Source organism: Antechinus flavipes, chromosome 3 (genome assembly GCF_016432865.1).
Source record: "Antechinus flavipes isolate AdamAnt ecotype Samford, QLD, Australia chromosome 3, AdamAnt_v2, whole genome shotgun sequence".
NCBI classification, from domain to species: Eukaryota; Metazoa; Chordata; class Mammalia; order Dasyuromorphia; family Dasyuridae; genus Antechinus; species Antechinus flavipes.
Window position 1 is genome coordinate 9,071,249 of NC_067400.1, and position 19,651 is coordinate 9,090,899.

Here is a 19,651-nt window from a genome sequence, read left to right on the forward strand (position 1 = left end):
TGATAACAGCCAGTAAGTACTTGGAAGCTATCACGTGGAAGTGGAATTAGAGTTATTTGTCTTGGCCCCAGGAGCGGGGACTGGTGCCAGGGGTGGAAGTACCACAGAGGCAGATTTCAACTTGATAGAAAGAAAAGCTTCTCAGCAATTAATTACGCCTGTTTATCACTGGCTTGAGACATAGTGAGTTCCGCTTTATTGAAGATATTCAAAACATACACTGGATCACCACCGTGGGGGGAGGGTTGCAGAAAGGATCCCCCTCTCAGGAACATATTAAAATCAGCAGCTTTGGAGGACTCACTTCTGGCCCTGAGACGCCAGCATGGATTCGTGAGATGCATTTACCACAATTTAGACCGGCTTGAATGCAATATTTAGGACACCATAGAATGAAATATTAGTAATGAGCCGACGAGAACTGAGTAATGAGTATTTATTTTATCATAAAAACATAGAAATGGTGCTTTGGAATGACCCAAAGCAAAGAACGTCCCGTCTATTGCGATCATTTTAAACTGCATTTGGAAAATGAAGACCAAGGTTCAAGTATGTCCACGATTTAACCATTTATTCTTTAAATTAAAACATTCCTTGTCATAACATTAAAATCCATTAGAACATGAGTTCCTTGAGACCCAAGGCCATGTTTTGGCGTTTCTTTCTGTCCCTACGGTTCTTGGCAAAAAAAAAATACTTCTTATTGACTGAATGACTGACTAAAATCCCTGGAGCTAAAAATCCTTTTTAACTGGATGTGTTTTACATGGTAAAAGTTAGCTACTACCTGTATTTTCCAGCCTCTAAGTAGTCGGTGTGATGGGGTGCATAGAAAGTTGACCTAAAGTTCAGAAAAAAATTGGGTGCAAATCCTGTCTCGGAGACATCATGGCTGTGCGACCTAGGATCAGTCACCTAACTCCTCACTGCTCGAGGCAGCTCTCTGAGACTGAATTTCAGAACAATGGCAGATCTGCTTTGGTAAGAGGGACTTTCCCTACTGGGACACTGCTACCCCAATAAAGTTCACAAGTTCAATCAAGGGCGGGGGAAAAACAATAGGACTTGAATTCCCATCACTGGGTCCATCTGCCTGATATTTCCATGTTAGCTACAGAGCGCGTCTCTTTGGGATCCAATATTGTGCCTTCACTCCCCGTAACCATTCTGGAAATATCGCCTGGAACTCTTGGCTTGAACGCTCCCCTGCAAAATTCTTCTGGGAGGAGAAGGCCGTGAGGTCAGTGACTGGGATCCCCTGGGACACACACACACACACACACACACACACACACACACACTCCCCCCATACCCTCAAAGGAAAAAAACCCTTCTCTTAAGGCAATATTCCATTTTTTTTAAATAAAACTCTAGCCTGAGTTAAGAACTGTCCAGGTCTCCCAGAGATCCCAGACCAAGGGCCTCGTACCCCACTTTCTTGAAGCCTATCCCTGCCAGTCAGACCAGAGCTGGATGACCCTCTTCCGGGGCGCTGGGCCCCCCAAGCCCATCACTGAAGTCTGATCTTCTTGGGGGGGTTCGTGGGGAACTGCTGCGAGTACAGGTGGGCCATGTACTGGATCTCCGGCATGACCATCCTCTGACACCTGGCCAGGGTCTCGTTGTCCAGATGCTGCTTGAGATTGTAGCCCAGGATGTCGGCTTCCCCGGACTGGTAGGGCTTGAGGTTCACGTCCTTGATCTGGGTCTTGTTCTTGGGCCTCCCGTCCTGGATGCAGACGTCCATGAGCTCCCGCTGCCTCTCCCTCAGCAGAGCCACCTCCCTGGCCAGCCTCTTGAGCCCGACGACGGCCCGGAGCTTCTGCCAGAAGGTGCGGTTGAAGTGCCGGTAGAGCTCCCAGTCCAGGGCGCACCACTCCTTGACCCTCTCCCGGTTCTCGCGGGTCAGGTTCTGGATGCTCTTCTCACTCCTCGAGTTCAGCTTGAAGTAGACCACGTCGTCCAGCTCCCAGCGCAGGGTGTTCCTCAGGAGCACCATGGACTCGTCGAAGTAGTCCGAGATCAGGATCAGCTGGAAGCGCCGCTGGATCTCCCGGATGGCGTCGCGCACGTAGCCCTCGCCCCGCCTGTTGTTGTCGTAGCCGAAGTCGAACCACATGTTGTTTTTGGCGTAGATGTTTTTGATGGACAACGTCTCGTTGTAGTACTTCAGCGGGGACTCCAAGAACTCGTTCAGGCTCTTGGTCTTCTGGAAGGCGGGCACGTAGCCCTTGTAGTACACGAAGGCCGACTCCAGCTGGGCCACGGGGTTTCTCAGGATGGAGAAGTAGAAGGTGTTATTGGGCATGACTTTTTGTACCTTTGGAGAGAAAAGAGAGAGAGAGAGAGAGAGAGAGAGAGACAGACAGACAGACAGACAGACAGACATTAGCTAGCTTGGCTCATCTCCCGAAGGGCCTCTGGGAACACAGAGAAGACCGGGGCGGAGGCCCCAGCCCGGGCTGGGGGACGGGGGCAAAGCTCGGGAACCATCTGGGGGAAATCTCAAGCGGGGGCTGCAGCTGCCCTCCACCCCTGCGAGGAGCCCAGGAGAGGGCTCCAGCACGCTGGAAATGATGCAAACCAAAAGGAGAAAGCAAGAGCAGTAACCCCGAACCTGCCCTGCTCCCCGCCACCGCCAATCCCAGCAAGCTTCAGGTCTCTCCCCGGCCAGGGCCCTCGCACTCGCCGGCCTGGATTCTCCCTCCCTAGTTTGAGTGAATCCGCCCAACTTCCTATCCCCCTCTTCCATCAAGTCCCTGCCCCTTCGTCCTTGCACCAGGCAAGCTTTGCCCAACCCAGTTTTGGATTGTGCTACTCATCCCCTGCCATCTTTAATCCTAGTCATATGGTGTTAAATAAAGCCAGAGGAAGCTGTAAGGCTGAGTGGTTTGGGATGTAGAATCTCAAATGGACTCTCACTGGCGATCTTTTTTTACCCTTCTCTAATTGATTGAGGCAGCTGAGGGACACGTGAGAATGCTGGGCTTCCAGTTAGAAAATCTGAGCTCAGAGCCGACCTCAGACACTTATTCACAGGGTGAACCTGGAAGAGTCACTTCACCCTTCACCTTAATCCAGTGGAGAAGAAATGGCTGCATCTTTGCCAAGAAAACTCCAGGATGTTCCTAGGGGACCCAAAGAGTTGGACACAAGTGACTAACAACAGAGCTTGGTTCTCCGTCTCCTACTCCGCAGTCATTCTTCCCACCCTTTCCACCCCTCCTCCAGTCTCTCAGGCTTTCCCACCCTCTCAGTGTGGGGCTTTGCCTCACATCATCACTTAACCTTGCTTTGTCTCAGCTTCCTCACCTAGAAGGGGATGTATCCCAGAATTGTTGAAAGGATAGGATGATATATTTGTAAAGTGCTTAGCCCAGGACCTGGTACACAGTAGGCACTATATAAATGCTTATTCCCTTTCCTCTTCCTCATCTCACAGCATTCCTAGGTTCTCTGTCTGTCTCCTCCATCATTCCTGTCACTTTAACAGCTGATCTGTCTCCTTGCCAAGACTAATTCTGAACTCTCGATCCATCGCTCCCTTCCTTCTCCCCTCCGGTCATCCCCACTCTCTTAGTTCTCTCCAATGCCCCCCTGCTACATTGGCTGACTCTCTAGTCTCCAAATCTTTGCCCTGGCCTGGAATGCTTTCCCTCCTCCCCTTCACTCCCTAGCTTTCCTGACTTCCCTCAAGACTCAGGCAAGAAGACAGAGTGACTTCTGTACAGAATTATTCCAGACACATCTAAAAATTCATCAGATTAACTCCTGATTGGGAAAGCCAGAAAAAGTCATTGTGTAACTCAGATCAGCATAAGGAGACTGAGGGGAAGGACCACAGACATTGGGACTGGGCTCAGGACAAGAGCGGGGAGAACCAGAAACGTTGTCACTTGCTCATCAAGTCCAAGTACCAGATCGGAAGGAGCTGAGGAGAGGGGATGCACACAGGCAAGGATGATATAGCCAGGAGGGAGGTCCTGGGCAGTGGACCAAGAAGGCCAGACTGAAGCCAGTGGCTCAAATCCCAGGCACAGAGCTCGATCTCATTCCCAGCCTGAAGAAGAATCCCTGGGCAAGAATCCCAGTCCAAAGGGAAGTGTCCAGTTGGGATGCTCTAAACCAGCAGAATGTCCCAACTGGCTGATGGGGATTAAGTCTAGCTGCAGCAACTTCTTATGCTCAGACCCAGACTCCAGTCAGGAACTCACAGAGTTCAGATCCAGAGGCAGCGATCAGGCTTTGTCCTGCATCAGATCACTTTGGAAGCACCAAATACTCGCTTAAACCCAAGATCCTACAAAACTCAATACAGAACAATACACGACTCTCAATAGACCAAGAAAGCAGCAGCCGGCAGCCCAGATTTTCCCTCCAGAAATGCTGCAGAGAAAAGCCCTGACATCCAAAGTCAGGGCTAAAAGAATAGGCAAACCAAGCAAGAACCCCATCCCAGGAACTCTGAGCTAATGGGGGCAGGAACACTCAAGACACAAATGCAGAAGAAGAGAAAGACTCTAAAACATCTAAAAGCAAAGCCTCAGATAAAAACATGGCTCAGCCACAAACTTTAAAAAATACATGGAAGAAATGAAACAAAATTTTTTAAGTTTTTAATATGTTATAAATGAAGTGGGGGCACTAGAAAAAAAATTGGAAAATAAATGAAAGAATGAATGGAAAAAGAGGTTCACAGCCTAGCACAAAGTAACAAAATCCCAAGTAACATACCTCCTGAGAATTCACATGAACCAAATAGAAGCCAGTGATTCCATGAGACAACAAGAAACACTAAAACAAAGACAAAAGACTGAAAAATGGAAGGGAGTGGGGAGGAGTAAGGTATCACATTGCAAAAATGACTGGCTTGTAAAACAGATCAACGAGAAAAAAATTAAGAATAATGGCTTCTCTGGAGTCCATAACCCAAAAAGGAGCCTGAACATCTTGTTTCAAGAAATCTTAAAAGAAAACTGTCCCAAATCTCTTAGAACCAGAAAGCAAACTGGAAATAGGAAAAACCTACCAGTTGATTCCTGAAATAAACCACCCTATGAAAATTCTCAGGAATATCATAGCACAAACCCACAGCTTTCAGGTCAAAGAAAAAAATACTGCAAGCTTCCAGAAAGAAAGAAATCAAGTACTGGGGAGACACAGTCTAGACCACATGATTTAGCAACCATCACAATAAAAGAGCAGAGAACTTGGAATATGATATCCCAAAAGGCAGAGGATTTGGGCTTACAGTCAAGAATAACTTATCCAGCAAAACTGAGTATAATGCTGCAGAAGAAAAAATGATTTTTAACAAAATAGAAGCATTTGTTTCCAAATGAAAAGATCGGAGCTGTGAAGAACACACTGAAGTTCAAATACAAGAATGAAGATCAATATCAGATTAATAATAATAACCAACATTCATATAGTTCATTAGGTTTGCAAAACCTATAACCATTATTTCATTTGGTCCTCACAACAACCCTGGAAGATTAAGTGCTATTATCACCATCTTACAGATGAGGAAACAGTTAAGCAGATGTTAAGTGATTTACCCAGGGAGGCACAACTAGGGAGTGTCCAGGGCTGGATTCTGATTCCCAGAAATAGATTGAACTGAATTGTTGTTCAGAACATCTCCTTAGGTGGATTTAGAAACAATTCCCTTTTTGAAGTGCTAGCAATAAGAAGGTAGAAAAGCTGAGAAAAGATCTTCATGGAACGGAAAGGGACAAGCAATAGTCTTCCTAAAAATCTATGGCATTTTTGTCCCTTAAACAGTAACTTGTGTGCCTTGAGCTGGGAGAAAGCAGCTCCCTCGACCAGATAATTTCCATTTCACAGGTCTTCGATAAAAAGAAGGTTATCTTACAAGGTGTGGCTGACTGCTCTTATGACTGCCTGTTCAAGGTATTTCTGGCCCTGTAAAATGGTGATGAAAGGAGACTGGAAAGCCACTCCCTCGGAGAGACACCTGAATCATAAAAGAGCTGGAATGAGTCCAGAGGAAGGAAGCCAGATTCTGCAGAGGTTTGAAACCTGGCCATACAAGGATCAGCTGAAGGAAGCGGGGATGTTTAACCAACAGATGGGAAGATAGAAGGGGAAACCCAAGAACTGTCTTCAAATATTTGAAGATTTATCATAGAAGAGGTAGGTGGCTCCCATATGAAACCAAGGGTTGGACTGAAGATCAGTAAACAGAAGCTACGGAGACAATCTGAGCTCAGTTAAAGAAAAAGGCAGGTTATACACCAGCTGTGTGACCCTCTTAAGTCATTTAACTAATCAATGCCTGGGGAACGCGGCTGGCGCTGCACCTGCCGAGGGAGGAGAGCGCGGTCCTGGCCCTTACCTCTGTGGGGTTAAAGCGCAGGTGATTGCACATGATGTTGAAGGTCCCATTCAGGTCTTTGAATCCCTCCACATACTTGGTCAGGAAGAGCCAGGGGTAGCCCAGATGGAAAAGCTGCCCCGCAGGCAGAGCCACCGTGAGGTTCCGCTTCTCCGTGAACCGATACAGGATGTTCATGACGGTGCTGCTGGCCGTCTTGTGGGTCTTGAGGAACATGATGTTGGTCACAGGATGGAAGGACTCCTGGCCATTGAAGAGACTGGGGACAGAAGAACGGAAGACACCTTCCATCAGTGACTAATGCTGCTAGCGATAAAGTCCCCTCTGGATGAAAGAAAATCGGGGCTGAAAAGAGATCCCTCTCTGAGCTAGCTCTCTCTGCCTGGATGTCCTGGAGGCGTCCCAGACTCAACGTGTCCAAAAGGGAACTCGGTACCCTCCAAACTTCCATCCCCTCTGAACTTGCCTACTTCTGCTGAAGGTACCAACAACCTCCGAGTCTCTGGAGTTGCAGGCTAGCATCATCTTAGATTTTCCACTCTTCCTCATCTCATAGAGCCAATCAGTCACCAAGTCTTATTGATTCTATCTCCACACCTCTAGCTTCCCAACCTTCCCACTCCCTCATTCACATTAAACTTGATCTTCACCCTTATTTTTTCTTCCTTGACCCTCCTATTCTCTCAGACCAGCTAATAAGCATTTTTTAAGCACTGAACTATGTGCCTGGCACTGTGCCAGCCTCTGAGATACCCTTCCCTCTGTTGTCTGTCCACTCCATGGTATACTGGCCGTCACTCTGATCTCACACTCCCAAGTGCCACTGATTCGGATCTCAATCTGCCCATTCTCGACCCCAATTAGCCCTCACACTCTGATCCCTCGATTCCAGCATTTGTCCTCTCTTGAAAAGGGAATTTTGAGTCTTCATTCTTTATAGAATGTTGGGTTGGTGGGGTTTTAGGAATCTGGTAAATCTGCGGGAGCCAAGCCCTCCACTAAAATCTTCCACTGACTCCTCATGAGAGCATGGAGGTGATTCTGGGTCTTCGAAGCTTAAATCAAGAATCCCGGGCTCTCCTAGGGTGGATCAAGCTGGAAAGGCTTCAAGTTGTCTCTCCGGTTAGCATGTGAGATCCTCAAGCGCAGGGATGGGGGTTTGTGGGGTTTGCCTTTCTCTAGCACCCCAGCACTTAGCACGATCCCTGGCCCATAGCAAGGGTTTCATAAATGCTTTTTGATGGATTTTGTTGGAGGACCAGTCTAGTTAGCGAGGTTCCAAGAGCATCCTGGGCAAAAAGGGTCTCGAGTGAGCTATGTTTTGGCCCCTGCATAGAGGCACTGGAGGACCCAAACTGATCCCGTGTTCAGACAATTAGAGAGGGCCTCCTTCCCAGATAACCTGGTACTATTTCAGAATAAGGGAATGACCATGAGGTGGAAAGGGATGGAAGTTCAGGGTGGAAGTGACTTGGAGAAGGGGCACTCAAATATCCAAAATGGGTCTCAATCAACCAACCAGACACTTTCTCTTCCCTAAATCCAACACCACCTTCCAATAAGACCATGATTCTTTGGTTCCCTATAGTCCCTCCCTCTACTCGATAGTTTGGCACTAGGTATATCATGAGCCTACAAATCCTGACCAATCTCTCTGCTGATAAAGCTCTTTCCAGACTGGCTGTGCCCCCTCACCCCTGAGCCTGTAGGGCAGCAACTCGACAAATCCACTTCTGTTCAAAGGGGTCTATCAATTTGTAGCCACAAGGAAGTACATCCTGGGCAGCTAGAAGGTGGAATGGACAGAGCACTGGGCCCGGAGTCAGGAAGATTCACCTTCATGATTTCAAATCCCGCCTCAGACACTTCCAAGCTGGGCAACTCTGGACAAGTCTCTTACCTCTGGTTGCCTCAGTTTCCTCATCTGTACAATGAGCTGGAGAAGGAAATGGCCAACCATTCCAGTGATCTTTGCCACGAAAACCCCAAATGAGGTCAGAGAGAGTTAGATGTGACTAAAAAGGTTAAATCAAGCCCCTCATTTTACAGATGGAAAACTTGAGGTCCAGAAAGATAAAGATCATTCACAGAAAGTAAAGGGCAGAGCTAGAACCCACATTCATTGTTCTAATTCTAAAAAAAAGCAAGTGCTCTTCTCCCTACCTCCTTGCCTCCAGTCCCAGCCACGGGACTCATAGTAGCTGACAGTCTTGTGCATCAGAACCCCAAAGAGCACCCCCAGATGCACAAGCCACTTACGGGACCAGCAAGCTGACTTGGGTGTTGAGGAAGCTTCCCAAGAGAAGGATCAAAAGCACCAACAGGATGACGACGATACGGAAGTACCTGAAATGACACCAGACGGGAAGAAGCATTCAGTGTTAGCAGTAGCAAGATGGCTCCTTCGCAGCACTCGGGATGGAGGGCTCATCGGGCCCCCTCTTCCTTTGCCTCTCCAAGGCCCTGGTCTATCATGAATGCCTGAAGAGAACCGCTCTTGATGATGTGAATAATCATGTTCTGCCTATTTCTGTTTCCTGCCTCTGCTTTCCTCAAGCCTCAGCTCCTGGTACAGGAGGTTTTTCCCATCCTACCCCTTCCCCATCCAAGCTGCTGAAGTCTTCTCAGGGAACACTTCCCATTTACAATATACACAATTATCTGCACCTTGTTTCCCCCTCTAAAATATGAGCTTCTGGGCGGGGGGAGGCCATGGAATTGCCTCTTAGTCCAAAGTACAAGAAGTTACAGCGGGCGTACAGAAAGTACCAAGGAGCAAGAGTCAGGATCACTCAAGACCGGTATCTTCTGGACCTTGAGATGCTCTGGCTACCAGACTCTCTCATCTTCCTCCCCCGATCCCTGGGATTCAAAATCACCATCAGTTAAAATAAAACCCCTCATTCCAGATGAGAAAGCTGGGGTCCACAGGTGTGAGCAGTTTGTCCGAGACTACAGCTAGTAACTGGTACAACTGAGATTCAAACCCTCAACTGCACAGACAAGCACCTATGGCCTTCACCTGGGACTCACGGGTTCTCACCTCAACTGCAATCCCCTAAAGTAAGGTGGAGATAACATCTTCCCTTTCCTGTAAATGGAGTGGTTGAGATAAAACACTTTTGTAAACAGAAACCCAAGACTGGTTTGAGGGGCCCCTCAAAGTCTTCTGGCTCATTCCTCTGTGTGGACAGAATACCTCTCATTCATCCCAGAAAGCTGTTCAACCTGCTCTTGAAGTCCACCAGGAAGTTTTTACAGTCTGTCTTTTGATGCATCAATGCTTTAGGATTAGGATTGCACAACCCTTTCACCCCCAATCCTGATCCTACAGCTATGGGAGGGGAGGTGTTGGAGACCCGGCAGATTAGCTCTAATTGTCTCCTTAGTGAGAGCTGTTGGGGCCAACATGAGATAAGATTACCATTTTCCTCCCTTTCATTAAACTAGAGCAAGGAAATGTCATGTCCTAGAAGGTTGATGGATTTAGGGGCAGGAGACCTCAGTTAAAACCCCAGATCCATATTCACTCAAGTCCTTTTTCCCATCAGAGCCTCGTTTTGACATCTCCTGTGACTCCCCAGTCAATCCCCCAACCCAATGACCTACCATGGACTTATCATGCTCCTTACTCTCACTTGCCTCCCTATTCTATCAGGAGAGATGAGCCCCTGGAAGGTAGAGAGAGAGAGAAGACTCTGGGAATACAGCTTCCCCTCAGGGTTCTTGCTGTACAATTATCTTACAAAGAGCCTCAAATGATTTTGAAGACACTTCTTTGGAAAGAGGTCTTTCTGTTCTACAAAATCAAATGTATCAACAAACAATAAGCACAGGGAAGGAGAGCACTGAATTTTCTACACCATTCAGTCCACTGTGAAATGGTAAAGATGGGGCCCATTGCAGAAGACCCCTGTAAAAATACTCCCTCTTTAAATTCAGACCCACACTCCCTGAGTGAGTCAATTAATCTGTTTGTCTCAGTTTCCTCAAATGTAAGATGAAAATAATAACAGCACCTACCTCTCAAATGAGATATTTGTAATACAATTAGCAGAGTACCTGGAATATTGTCGTTCAGTCTGACTTTTTGGGATCTCATTTGGGATTTTCTTGACAAAGATACCAAATTGGTTTATTTCCTTCTCCTTCTCTTACAAAAGAGGAACAGGGGTAAGTGATTTCCATAGGATCACACAGCTAGGAAGCATCTGAGGTAAGATTTGAACTCATAAAGATAAATAACATTTTCCCAACTCCAAGTTTGGCACTCTATTCAAATGTAACAAATATTTAATAAATGTTTTCTTTCCTTTCCTCCTTTCTTCAAGGATGACCTCAATCCATATGTAGAAAATTCTCATAAACCATAGATTATCTAAATGGGAAAGTAGAATGTAGATTGGTTTTATTGGGGTTGTTTCTGTCATCTTTAGGGGATATTAATAAGTCAAAGACTTTTTTTTTTACATCTCTGGAATTTTTCCCCTCCCTTCAGCTATTTTATGACTCAATCCTTCAATGCCCTCCCTATTATATCACTCCAGCACAGATTTTCTCTGTATGCACTTGGGCCAGTCAGGCTGGTTTTCCTGCCTTTGTTCTGGTAAACATGAATCTCCTTGGGGAGAACCCTAGCTCAGCTCTAAAGGGCTTGCACTTGGGGGTGATAGAGACCATCATAGAAATGAATGGTGTTGGATCCATGGTCTGGACCCTTGCTGAATAATGCACACAGAACAGAGTGATCTCTGGTCCCATCACCCAGAGCTATGTTGAAGAAAATTGATAATGGAGCCAAGATGTTGCCTTCTCGGTAGGGGAAAAAAGGAGAAATGATTTCCATTCTTCCTCCTCTCTTTCAGATAGGTAGCTTGGGACTTCCACAGCTCTACCTTGAACTTCCAGAAGGGAAAGGGATCCCTCTATCTTCCCCTCCTCCCCAGCACTATCTATGGTATTTGTCCTTCAACAAAGAGTTGAAATACCTGAGTCCCATAAAAGGACTCAAGGGAAATACACTGACACTAGCCCCACTACACTAAAATTGTCTTTGTTACTAGGAAGAATTCAACCATCTATGGCAGCAAGAATATGTGCTAATCTAGGAGAATCCAAGACTGGTTATCTCTTCTTCCCTTCCTGAATGTAGATGGTCCCCATCTTGATGACAACCTTGTAAATTAAAAAGATCCAGAGAGTCTTGTTCTAGGTCCTGTTTGGCCAACTTCTCAGAAGAAAAGATAGTCACCACCAGCATTTTACTTAGTTCAGATGAAATGGGTGAGAAAACCCAAGCCAGGCTATGGATTGCCAGGAGATGCCAACTTGTGAGCCATCCAAAAAGCAAGGAGATATTAACTTGTAAGCTACCCCAAAATCCTGGGTGACAAGTAAAAGCAAAGTACCTGTTCAATAGCCTCCAAATGCCCAAGTATTCACTCCCGGGAGAATATAAGAAAAGGGTTGTGTTATGGTACCGTGTTGACTTGTGTGTCGATATGCTTGAGTATATGTTGCATTAAGCATTTCCTTTGTTTAGCTATGAAAAGACCCTAGACTTGGGTATGTACTACTTCAGGCAACGAGTAATTTTCAAGAAGGGACCCTGCCCATGCCTTTTATGGAGATCCTACACATTAGCCAAACCTAAACTTTGCTGTGGGGCAAAAATGGGCCAGAATGTATGAGAAAAAAGTGGTCTTCTTTTTTTTAGAGATCAGGTTTCCAAGTTTACTTGAGCCAAAAATTCAGGGTCCCTTTGGATAGGGAAGGACCCCTGAATTGTATGTAACATCTTGATCATGAACATGCCCCCAAAATCTTATAAATGCCCAGGGGAAGATTTTTCCTATCACAGTTCTGCTCCGGACTTGTAGAGGTCCCAAATTCATCCCAAGAGCAGCCTGACCACAGTAAAAAGGGATTTCTAATTTGTAGAAAATAAAGAAAAATCTCTTAAACACAAAGTTCAGTTTTGGTTCATGAACAGGATCTCCTCAAAAGGGATTAACAAGGTCCCTTTTCAGAGAAGGTATTCAAGGGGAAGAATAAATATAAATAATTATAGGACAGCTATTTTTTTCCTCTACCACAAAAGAAATGTTCAAAATACAAAGGCCTCATAAGCCCACGTTAACAGATACCTAAAACATAAAATATCTGATCACACCCATTAGGCTCCCCTGAGAGAGAAAGAAAACAGATGACCCCAGAGTTCACTTTCACTTGAACTTCCTACATTCATTGCAACAACAAAGCAGGTACAGCCCTCTAGACCTGTCAGAAGCAAGATGAGCCTTCAATCTCCTATCAAGTAGCCAGTACCAATTTAAGAACTCTCCAGCTCTCAAGCTCATGAGCAAAATAACTCCAAAGAGACAGAGTAAAGATTTGCTGTTATTCTCCCAGGCTTTTGTGGGAAGGAGAAAGGTCCCCTGACTCAGGAGCTCCCAATCACCAGAACTGTCATGAAGGAGTTTCTGTATAATCATAATGTGCCTTCCTTCCACAAAGAGTTCAAAGACATGTGTCTACAAGAGGGCTCAAGGGAAATACTCCGACCTAGCCCCACTACATTAAGATTATCTTTGTTATTAGGAGGCATTCAATGAGAAGAAGGGACGGCAGAGAAAGAAATGATTGTTTTAAAGGCACGAGCCAAAGATATTAAATTAGAGGAAAAATAAAATAGGCTCTAGGTAAAACAGCGTTACTTTGGATGGTTGCAGCTGCTTAACCATATACACGCATACCCCTCCTGTAATCTGTCCATGACCAGAAGTGCCAGGGGCACATTTGTGCCACTTTGTCCATCAGGGACAACAAGAGTGGGAGGACCCTCCCAGGGGCAATGGGTACAGGTATTACTTACTCTAAGAATCTATCAAAGAGGGACCTTGGGAAATAGCCCAAGTAGCATCTGTTAGAAATTGTCCCCTGAGGATACTCAGTCCACAAGCATTTGGTAAGTGCTGCCTATGATACCAGCCAAGGAGCACACTGAGTTTGTAGAGCTTTTCCCTAGTTTTTTTAGGAACAGTCACCTGGAAGAACTTACCTTGAAAGCAAGAGACTAAATAGAAGACCTCTTGAGGACCGTAAGCACTGACTACTCACTCTCCACCAAAGAGGAAAATCCTATGTAAACAGTCTGAGGAAAATGACAGATGCTGAAGGGGATGGGAGGAAATAGGGACACTAATGCTCTGTTGGCGGAGTTATAAACTGGTCTAACCCTCTGGAGAACAATTTGGAACTATACCCAAAGGCTATAAAACTGCAAATCTCTTAACCCAGCAATATCACTGCTAAGTCTGTATGAAAATATTCACGGCAGCTCTTTTTGTGGTGGCAAAAAATTAGAAATGGGACGTCTATAACGGGATTAGCTAGACAAAATATGGTACATGATTATGATGGAATAATGCCATAAGAAATGATGAATGATGGTTTCAGAAAAATTTGAGAAGATTTATGTGAATTGTGTAGAATGAAGTGAGCAGAACCAAGAGAATATTGTATACAATCTCAACAATATTGTAAATATGATCATCTTTATTTGTGAAAGACATAGAAGCTCTGATCAAGACAATGATCGAAAACAATCCCAAAGGACTCATGATGAAAAATGCTATTTGTCCCCAGAGAGAACTGATGGAGTCTGAATGCATATTGAAGCATATTGTTTTTTACTTTTTTGTGCTTTTTTCCCCTCCAAAATGTGGCTAATGTGGAAGCCTGTTTTACATAACTGTATAATGGGATCATATTTCTTGCCTTCTCACTGGGTGAAGAAGAGGGTGGAGGAAGAGAGAATTTGAAAATGGAAGTTTTAAATAAAAATTTAAATCTATGTACCCCTTCTTAGAATGTCTAGGAGAAAATATTCAATTTCAGTTAGGAGTTAGTGAAAATCAAGATGAAATTGTTCATATTCAAATTCAAGAATCCCCTGACATCTCTCCAAAGACCCCAGATTAAGAACATCTATTCTAAGACTAAACATGACAGAGAAGATGCTGGTTTGCTTTTAGTGAAGGGCTTCTAAACCAAGGAGTTCTTCACAAGTCCTTCAAAATCCCTTCTTTCAAAAAGGAAGTTAGAATGGAATTCTATATCAACGTTCTGTCACTTATTTATAGATCCAAAAAGAATACACAATGGAAATCTTATGGGGACAAAGAAATTGGTTAAATGTTGACTTTGCGTTGTTTTTCAGCATAAATGGAAATCAGACTTTTTCTTGTTTGCATTATGGTCTCGAATTATTGGTTGTGAGAAATGCGCTGTCATGTCTGAGTAAAGTCCACAAGAAAAAAATATATGTCAGCAGGACACTGGTGATAAGAAAGATGGGGAGTGCATCCTGTGGCAAGAGGCAGGAGCAGGTGGGCCAATGGAGAGCGCCACTCTGACTATCAGAGGAAGGACCTCCAGCATGTCCTGTGCATTCAGTGGCGAATTAGGGGAAGATGTGGACAAGAGTGACACAGGAGGGAGCAGGAGTGGCTGTGAACGGCATCACTGGCAGGAACATCCACATGGATAAGATCCCAGAGCCACCTGAGGGGATGTAATAATACATGGTAGACAGAGTCCTGGAATAAAAGGAGCTGAGTTCAAATCTTATCTCTGCCATTTGCTACCTACATGAGTGTGGGTAACCTCCCTGTATCTCATTTTCCTCATCTGTAAAGCGGCGGGGATTGGAGATGGGCTGGATGGCTTCCATGATCCTTTCCAACGATAAGTCTGTGGTTCTGTGATCACAAATACAAACGTGTGTACATATCATGTACATGTTAACATACATGACAGCCAGTATGGTCTGAACGTACTTGTTTGATTTTTCCAGGTGACGCTCAAGCCGTTGGAGCAAAAGCCGAATAAAGCTTCCAGGAAGCAAGATGTCACAATCATTCATTAACTCTTCTCCATCACCATTTCCCAGCAGAACAACCTCCCCAAGCTTCGGTCTTAAACAGACTGAGATAGAAGCAAGTGTTCCTTGGCCCAGGTTCTGAATTCTAGGGTATGATATAGAAAATGGCCGCCAATTACCAAATAAGAGAATTATTCCTCTTGGTTTCCCCAACCCCCATTCCTGCTTTTGGCATCTTTCTTTCTCATCCATCACCTTCTAATATCCTTTTGTTGTTATTATTTCCTGTTACAATAGCATGATTTTAATGGACAGGACCAAAGTAAAGGAGGTATGAGGCTCAGTCAGTTATCATCCTTTTTTTTAGAAGGACTTCCTATGTTGGGGTCAAGATATAGTGTGTCCCACTGTGGCTGATCGGGCCAATATGTGTTCAAGAGGACAAATAGTCCACATTAAGATTCGAAGTCAAGATGTCTCTAAATTTGTTCATCTTCCATTTCCAAGAAAAATAAAATGTTTTAAAATTCTGCTTCAATCTGTACTCAGAGGGAACCCATCAGTTCCCTCTTTGAAGGTGGATTTTCTTGGATCTTGTGTTAGAGTAATTAAGTCCTTCACAGTTGAACATCCTTACAATATTTCTGTTATTGTACACAATGATCTCCCAGTTCTGCTCACTTCACTTTTCATCAGTTCATAGAAATCTCCCCAGGTTTCTCTGAAATTATCCACTTTGTCATTTCTTATAGCACAATAGGATCCCATCACAATCACATATCACAACTTTTTTCAGGCATTCCCCAATTTCCAATTCTTTGCCATCCCAAAAAGAACTGCTATAAATATAAAATAAAATCCTAAAAAAAAAAAAAAAAAGAAAAGAAAATCCTTTTCTTCTTCTTTAATCTCTCTGGGATACAAACGTCTTAGTGATATTGCTAAGTCAAAGCTTATGCACAATTTTATGCCCCTTTGGGCAGATTTCCAAATTATTCTCCAGAATGGTTGGACCACTTCACAGCTCCATCTACACTAGAGTAATGTACCTACTTTTCCACATCCCATCTAGTATTTGCCATTTTCTTCAAAGCCCACTTGCACAGCAAACTTACACTGGCAGATATTGATTATTCAATGCTCGATGCCTGAAAGAAATCTTCTTGCTTTTTGCTTTTTTTTTCAATAGTATTTTATTTTTCCAAATACAGGCAAAGATAGTTTTCAATATTCAGCTTGCAAAATCACATGTCCCAAATTTTTCTCCCTCTGGAAAGTTCCTCTGCTGGAAGTCAAAAAATCAGATTTCTCTTCTCCCCAGCTCTCCCCAACTCTGGCCCTCTCCAAGGCATGGATCAATCTCCACCACAGAAGAGTCCCATTGGAGTATGAGCAGATAGTTAAAGCCCTAGGTAAAGTCTCCAGTGAGGGCTCTAAAAGTATCAGGAGGGAGGGGTTCTTATGATTCCAAACCACTGGAGTTTCAGAAAACTGAACAGGAGTTTCATTCGGCACAGACTTGAACTGCAAGTAAAAGCTAATAAGGGATGCTAGAGATACCCCAAGCATAGAGAAAGAACCATAGCACAGATAAGGTGTAATTTTGCTCTCAGAAAGATCTATAAGGGGCCGTTCACTTGAATCCTAGCTCAGATGAGCTTGGAGAACTGAGAGGTTAAGCAATCTGTCCGAAACCTGGTTCTGAAGAGTCTTGAAGACTCTCCGACTCCAAGACAATCCCTCTGGCCCCCAACTCTCCTATCTTGAGTAAGAAAAAAGGGGGACATTTTAAATAACAGCTCAACATGCTCATGAGCAGGCGTAGCCTAGCAACCTAGCATAACTTTGATTCTTCCCAGGATGGGATGTTTCAAGAATCAAAACCATGTGGCTTCCCCTGGGGAACAGCTGTGTTAAAAAGGTGGAGTTTTCGGCGGGGGAGATGACTTCAGGTTGTTGACAGCAGCACACGATCTCTCAAAGTCACCTCAGATTTCAGATCTTGCCCATCCTTCTGCACGGACAATCCCAGACATCACACGGCTGACCCTCTAGTGGACCGGTACCTGAGTGCCATAGTGTGGCCCAGGGGAGTCCTCCACTCATTGGGCTTCTTTCTAGTATAATGGAAGAGCACTAGCTCTAGGAAATGGTTCGGAGTTTAACTCTTGTCTCTAACACTCAGTACTTATGAGGTACCTCCCTGGACTAGAGAGTCCTTATCTATAAAATGAAGAGATTAGACTAGCTGACTTCTAGATGCCCTTAAAGCTCTGGATCTATGATCCTATGAAGGCAAAATTAGAATATGCACAACTGGGGAGATATGCTTTAAATGATTTTACATGTACAACCTATATCAGATTATCTGCTATCTTGGGGAGGGGAAAGGTAAAGGAGGGAGGGGGATAAAATCTGGAACTCAAAATCTTACAAAAATGAATGTTGAAAATCATCTTTACATGTGTAATTTAAAAAATAAAATATTATTGAAGAGAAAACAATTTTTAAAGTTGCATGTTTACACAAGGTTTTTTTATACGTAAAAGAGAAAACAAGCTAAATGGAATAGAGACTTCGGGTTCCATTACAATCATTTTTTTCTATTCTACTTTATATACAGAATTTCTCTGGGGGTTATTTTGGTTTGGTTTGGTTTTAGTGTTTATTAAATTCAGAATTTGATCCTTCCTGAAATACCTCAGAGGCAGTGATTCTACTAATGTCTAAAGATGTTCTTCTCCGTTCTTGAGTTTTAAGAGCTCCTGGTTATTACTTGCTTTATCTTAATATGTTGAAGTGAACAGGTTTGTAAGAATCCATATAGTGTGAATAAAAGACTCCGCTGTGGCCACACTAATACATATTATACAAAGGGGGGAAATGAAACACCACCCAGAGGAGGAGACAAGTAAGCTGGCTGAATGAGCATCCATGAATATGGGTCACCCACCCAAACACTAGAGAAACTAACCTTGTGTTCATGCTGATCTAGCTTACTGATCATTGATGTATTCAGGAGTTAACTAACTGCTGGCAATATTTGTAGATATATCTGAAAAAAGGTTCTAGCTTACCGATCATTGATGTATTCAGGAGTTAACTGCCAGCAATATTTGTTGATAAATCTGAAAAAAGGTTCTAGCTTACTGATCATTGGTGTATTCAGGAGTTAACTAACTGCTGGCAATATTTGTAGATATATCTGAAAAAAGGTTCTAGCTTACTGATCATTGGTGTATTCAGGAGTTAACTAACTGCTGACAATATTTGTAGATATATCTAAAAAAAGGTTCTAGCTTACCGATCATTGATGTATTCAAGAGTTAACTGCTGGCAATATTTATAGATATATCTGAAAAAAGGTTCTAGCTTACTGATCATTGATGTATTCAAGAGTTAACTGCTGGCAATATTTGTAGATATATCTGAAAAAATGTTCTAGCTTGCTGATCACTGATGTATTCAGGAGTTAACTAACTGCTGGCAATATTTGTTGGTATATCTGAAAAAAGGTTCTAGCTTGCTGATCATTGGTGTATTCAGGAGTTAACTAACTGCTGGCAATATTTGTAGATATATCTGAAAAAAAGGTTCTAGCTTGCTGATCATGGGTGTATTCAAGAGTTAACTGCTGGCAATATTTGTAGATATATCTGAAAAAAGGTTCTAGCTTACTGATCATTGATGTATTCAAGAGTTAACTGCTAGCAATATTTGTAGATATATCTGAAAAAAGGTTCTAGCTTGCTGATCACTGATGTATTCAAGAGTTAACTAACTGCTGGCAATATTTGTTGGTATATCTGAAAAAAGGTTCTAGCTTGCTGATCATTGGTGTATTCAGGAGTTAACTGCTGGTGTTTCTATTGGGCTTATATCCCAAAGAAATACTAAAGAAGGGAAAGGGACCTGTATGTGCCAAAATGTTTGTGGCAGCCCTGTTTGTAGTGGCTAGAAACTGGAAAATGAATGGATGCCCATCCATTGGAGAATGGCTGGGTAAATTGTGGTATATGAATGTTATGGAATATTATTGTTCTGTAAGGAATGACCAGCAGGATGAATACAGAGAGGACTGGCGAGACTTACACGAACTGATGCTAAGTGAAATGAGCAGAACCAGGAGATCATTATACACTTCGACAACGATATTGTATGAGGATATATTTTGATGGAAGTGGATTTCTATGACAAAGAGACCTAACTGAGTTTCAATGGATAAATGATGGACAGAAGCAGCTACACCCAAAGAAAGAACACTGGGAAACGAATGTGAACTATCTGCATTTTTGTTTTTCTTCCCGGGTTATTTATACCTTCTGAATCCAATTCTCCCTATGCAACAAGAGAACTGTTCGGTTCTGCAAACATATATTGTATCTAGGATATACTGCAACATATCCAAC

General features: G+C 43.8%; 1 protein-coding gene across 2 annotated transcripts in view; it reads right to left on the reverse strand.

Annotated features, from left to right (window-relative positions):
* Positions 1-419: 419 nt before the first annotated feature.
* Positions 420-19,651, reverse strand: part of GAL3ST2 (galactose-3-O-sulfotransferase 2) — a 38,976-nt gene continuing 19,744 nt past the window's right edge. For both annotated transcript variants that reach the window (XM_051991668.1, XM_051991667.1), the window contains exons 2-4: positions 8,618-8,704; positions 6,359-6,617; positions 420-2,320 (exon numbers count right to left, since the gene is read on the reverse strand). In XM_051991668.1, coding sequence (XP_051847628.1) covers positions 1,511-2,320; positions 6,359-6,617; positions 8,618-8,704 — 1,156 coding nt within the window. In that variant the 3' untranslated portion in view covers positions 420-1,510. The remainder of the gene's footprint in view (positions 2,321-6,358; positions 6,618-8,617; positions 8,705-19,651) is intronic.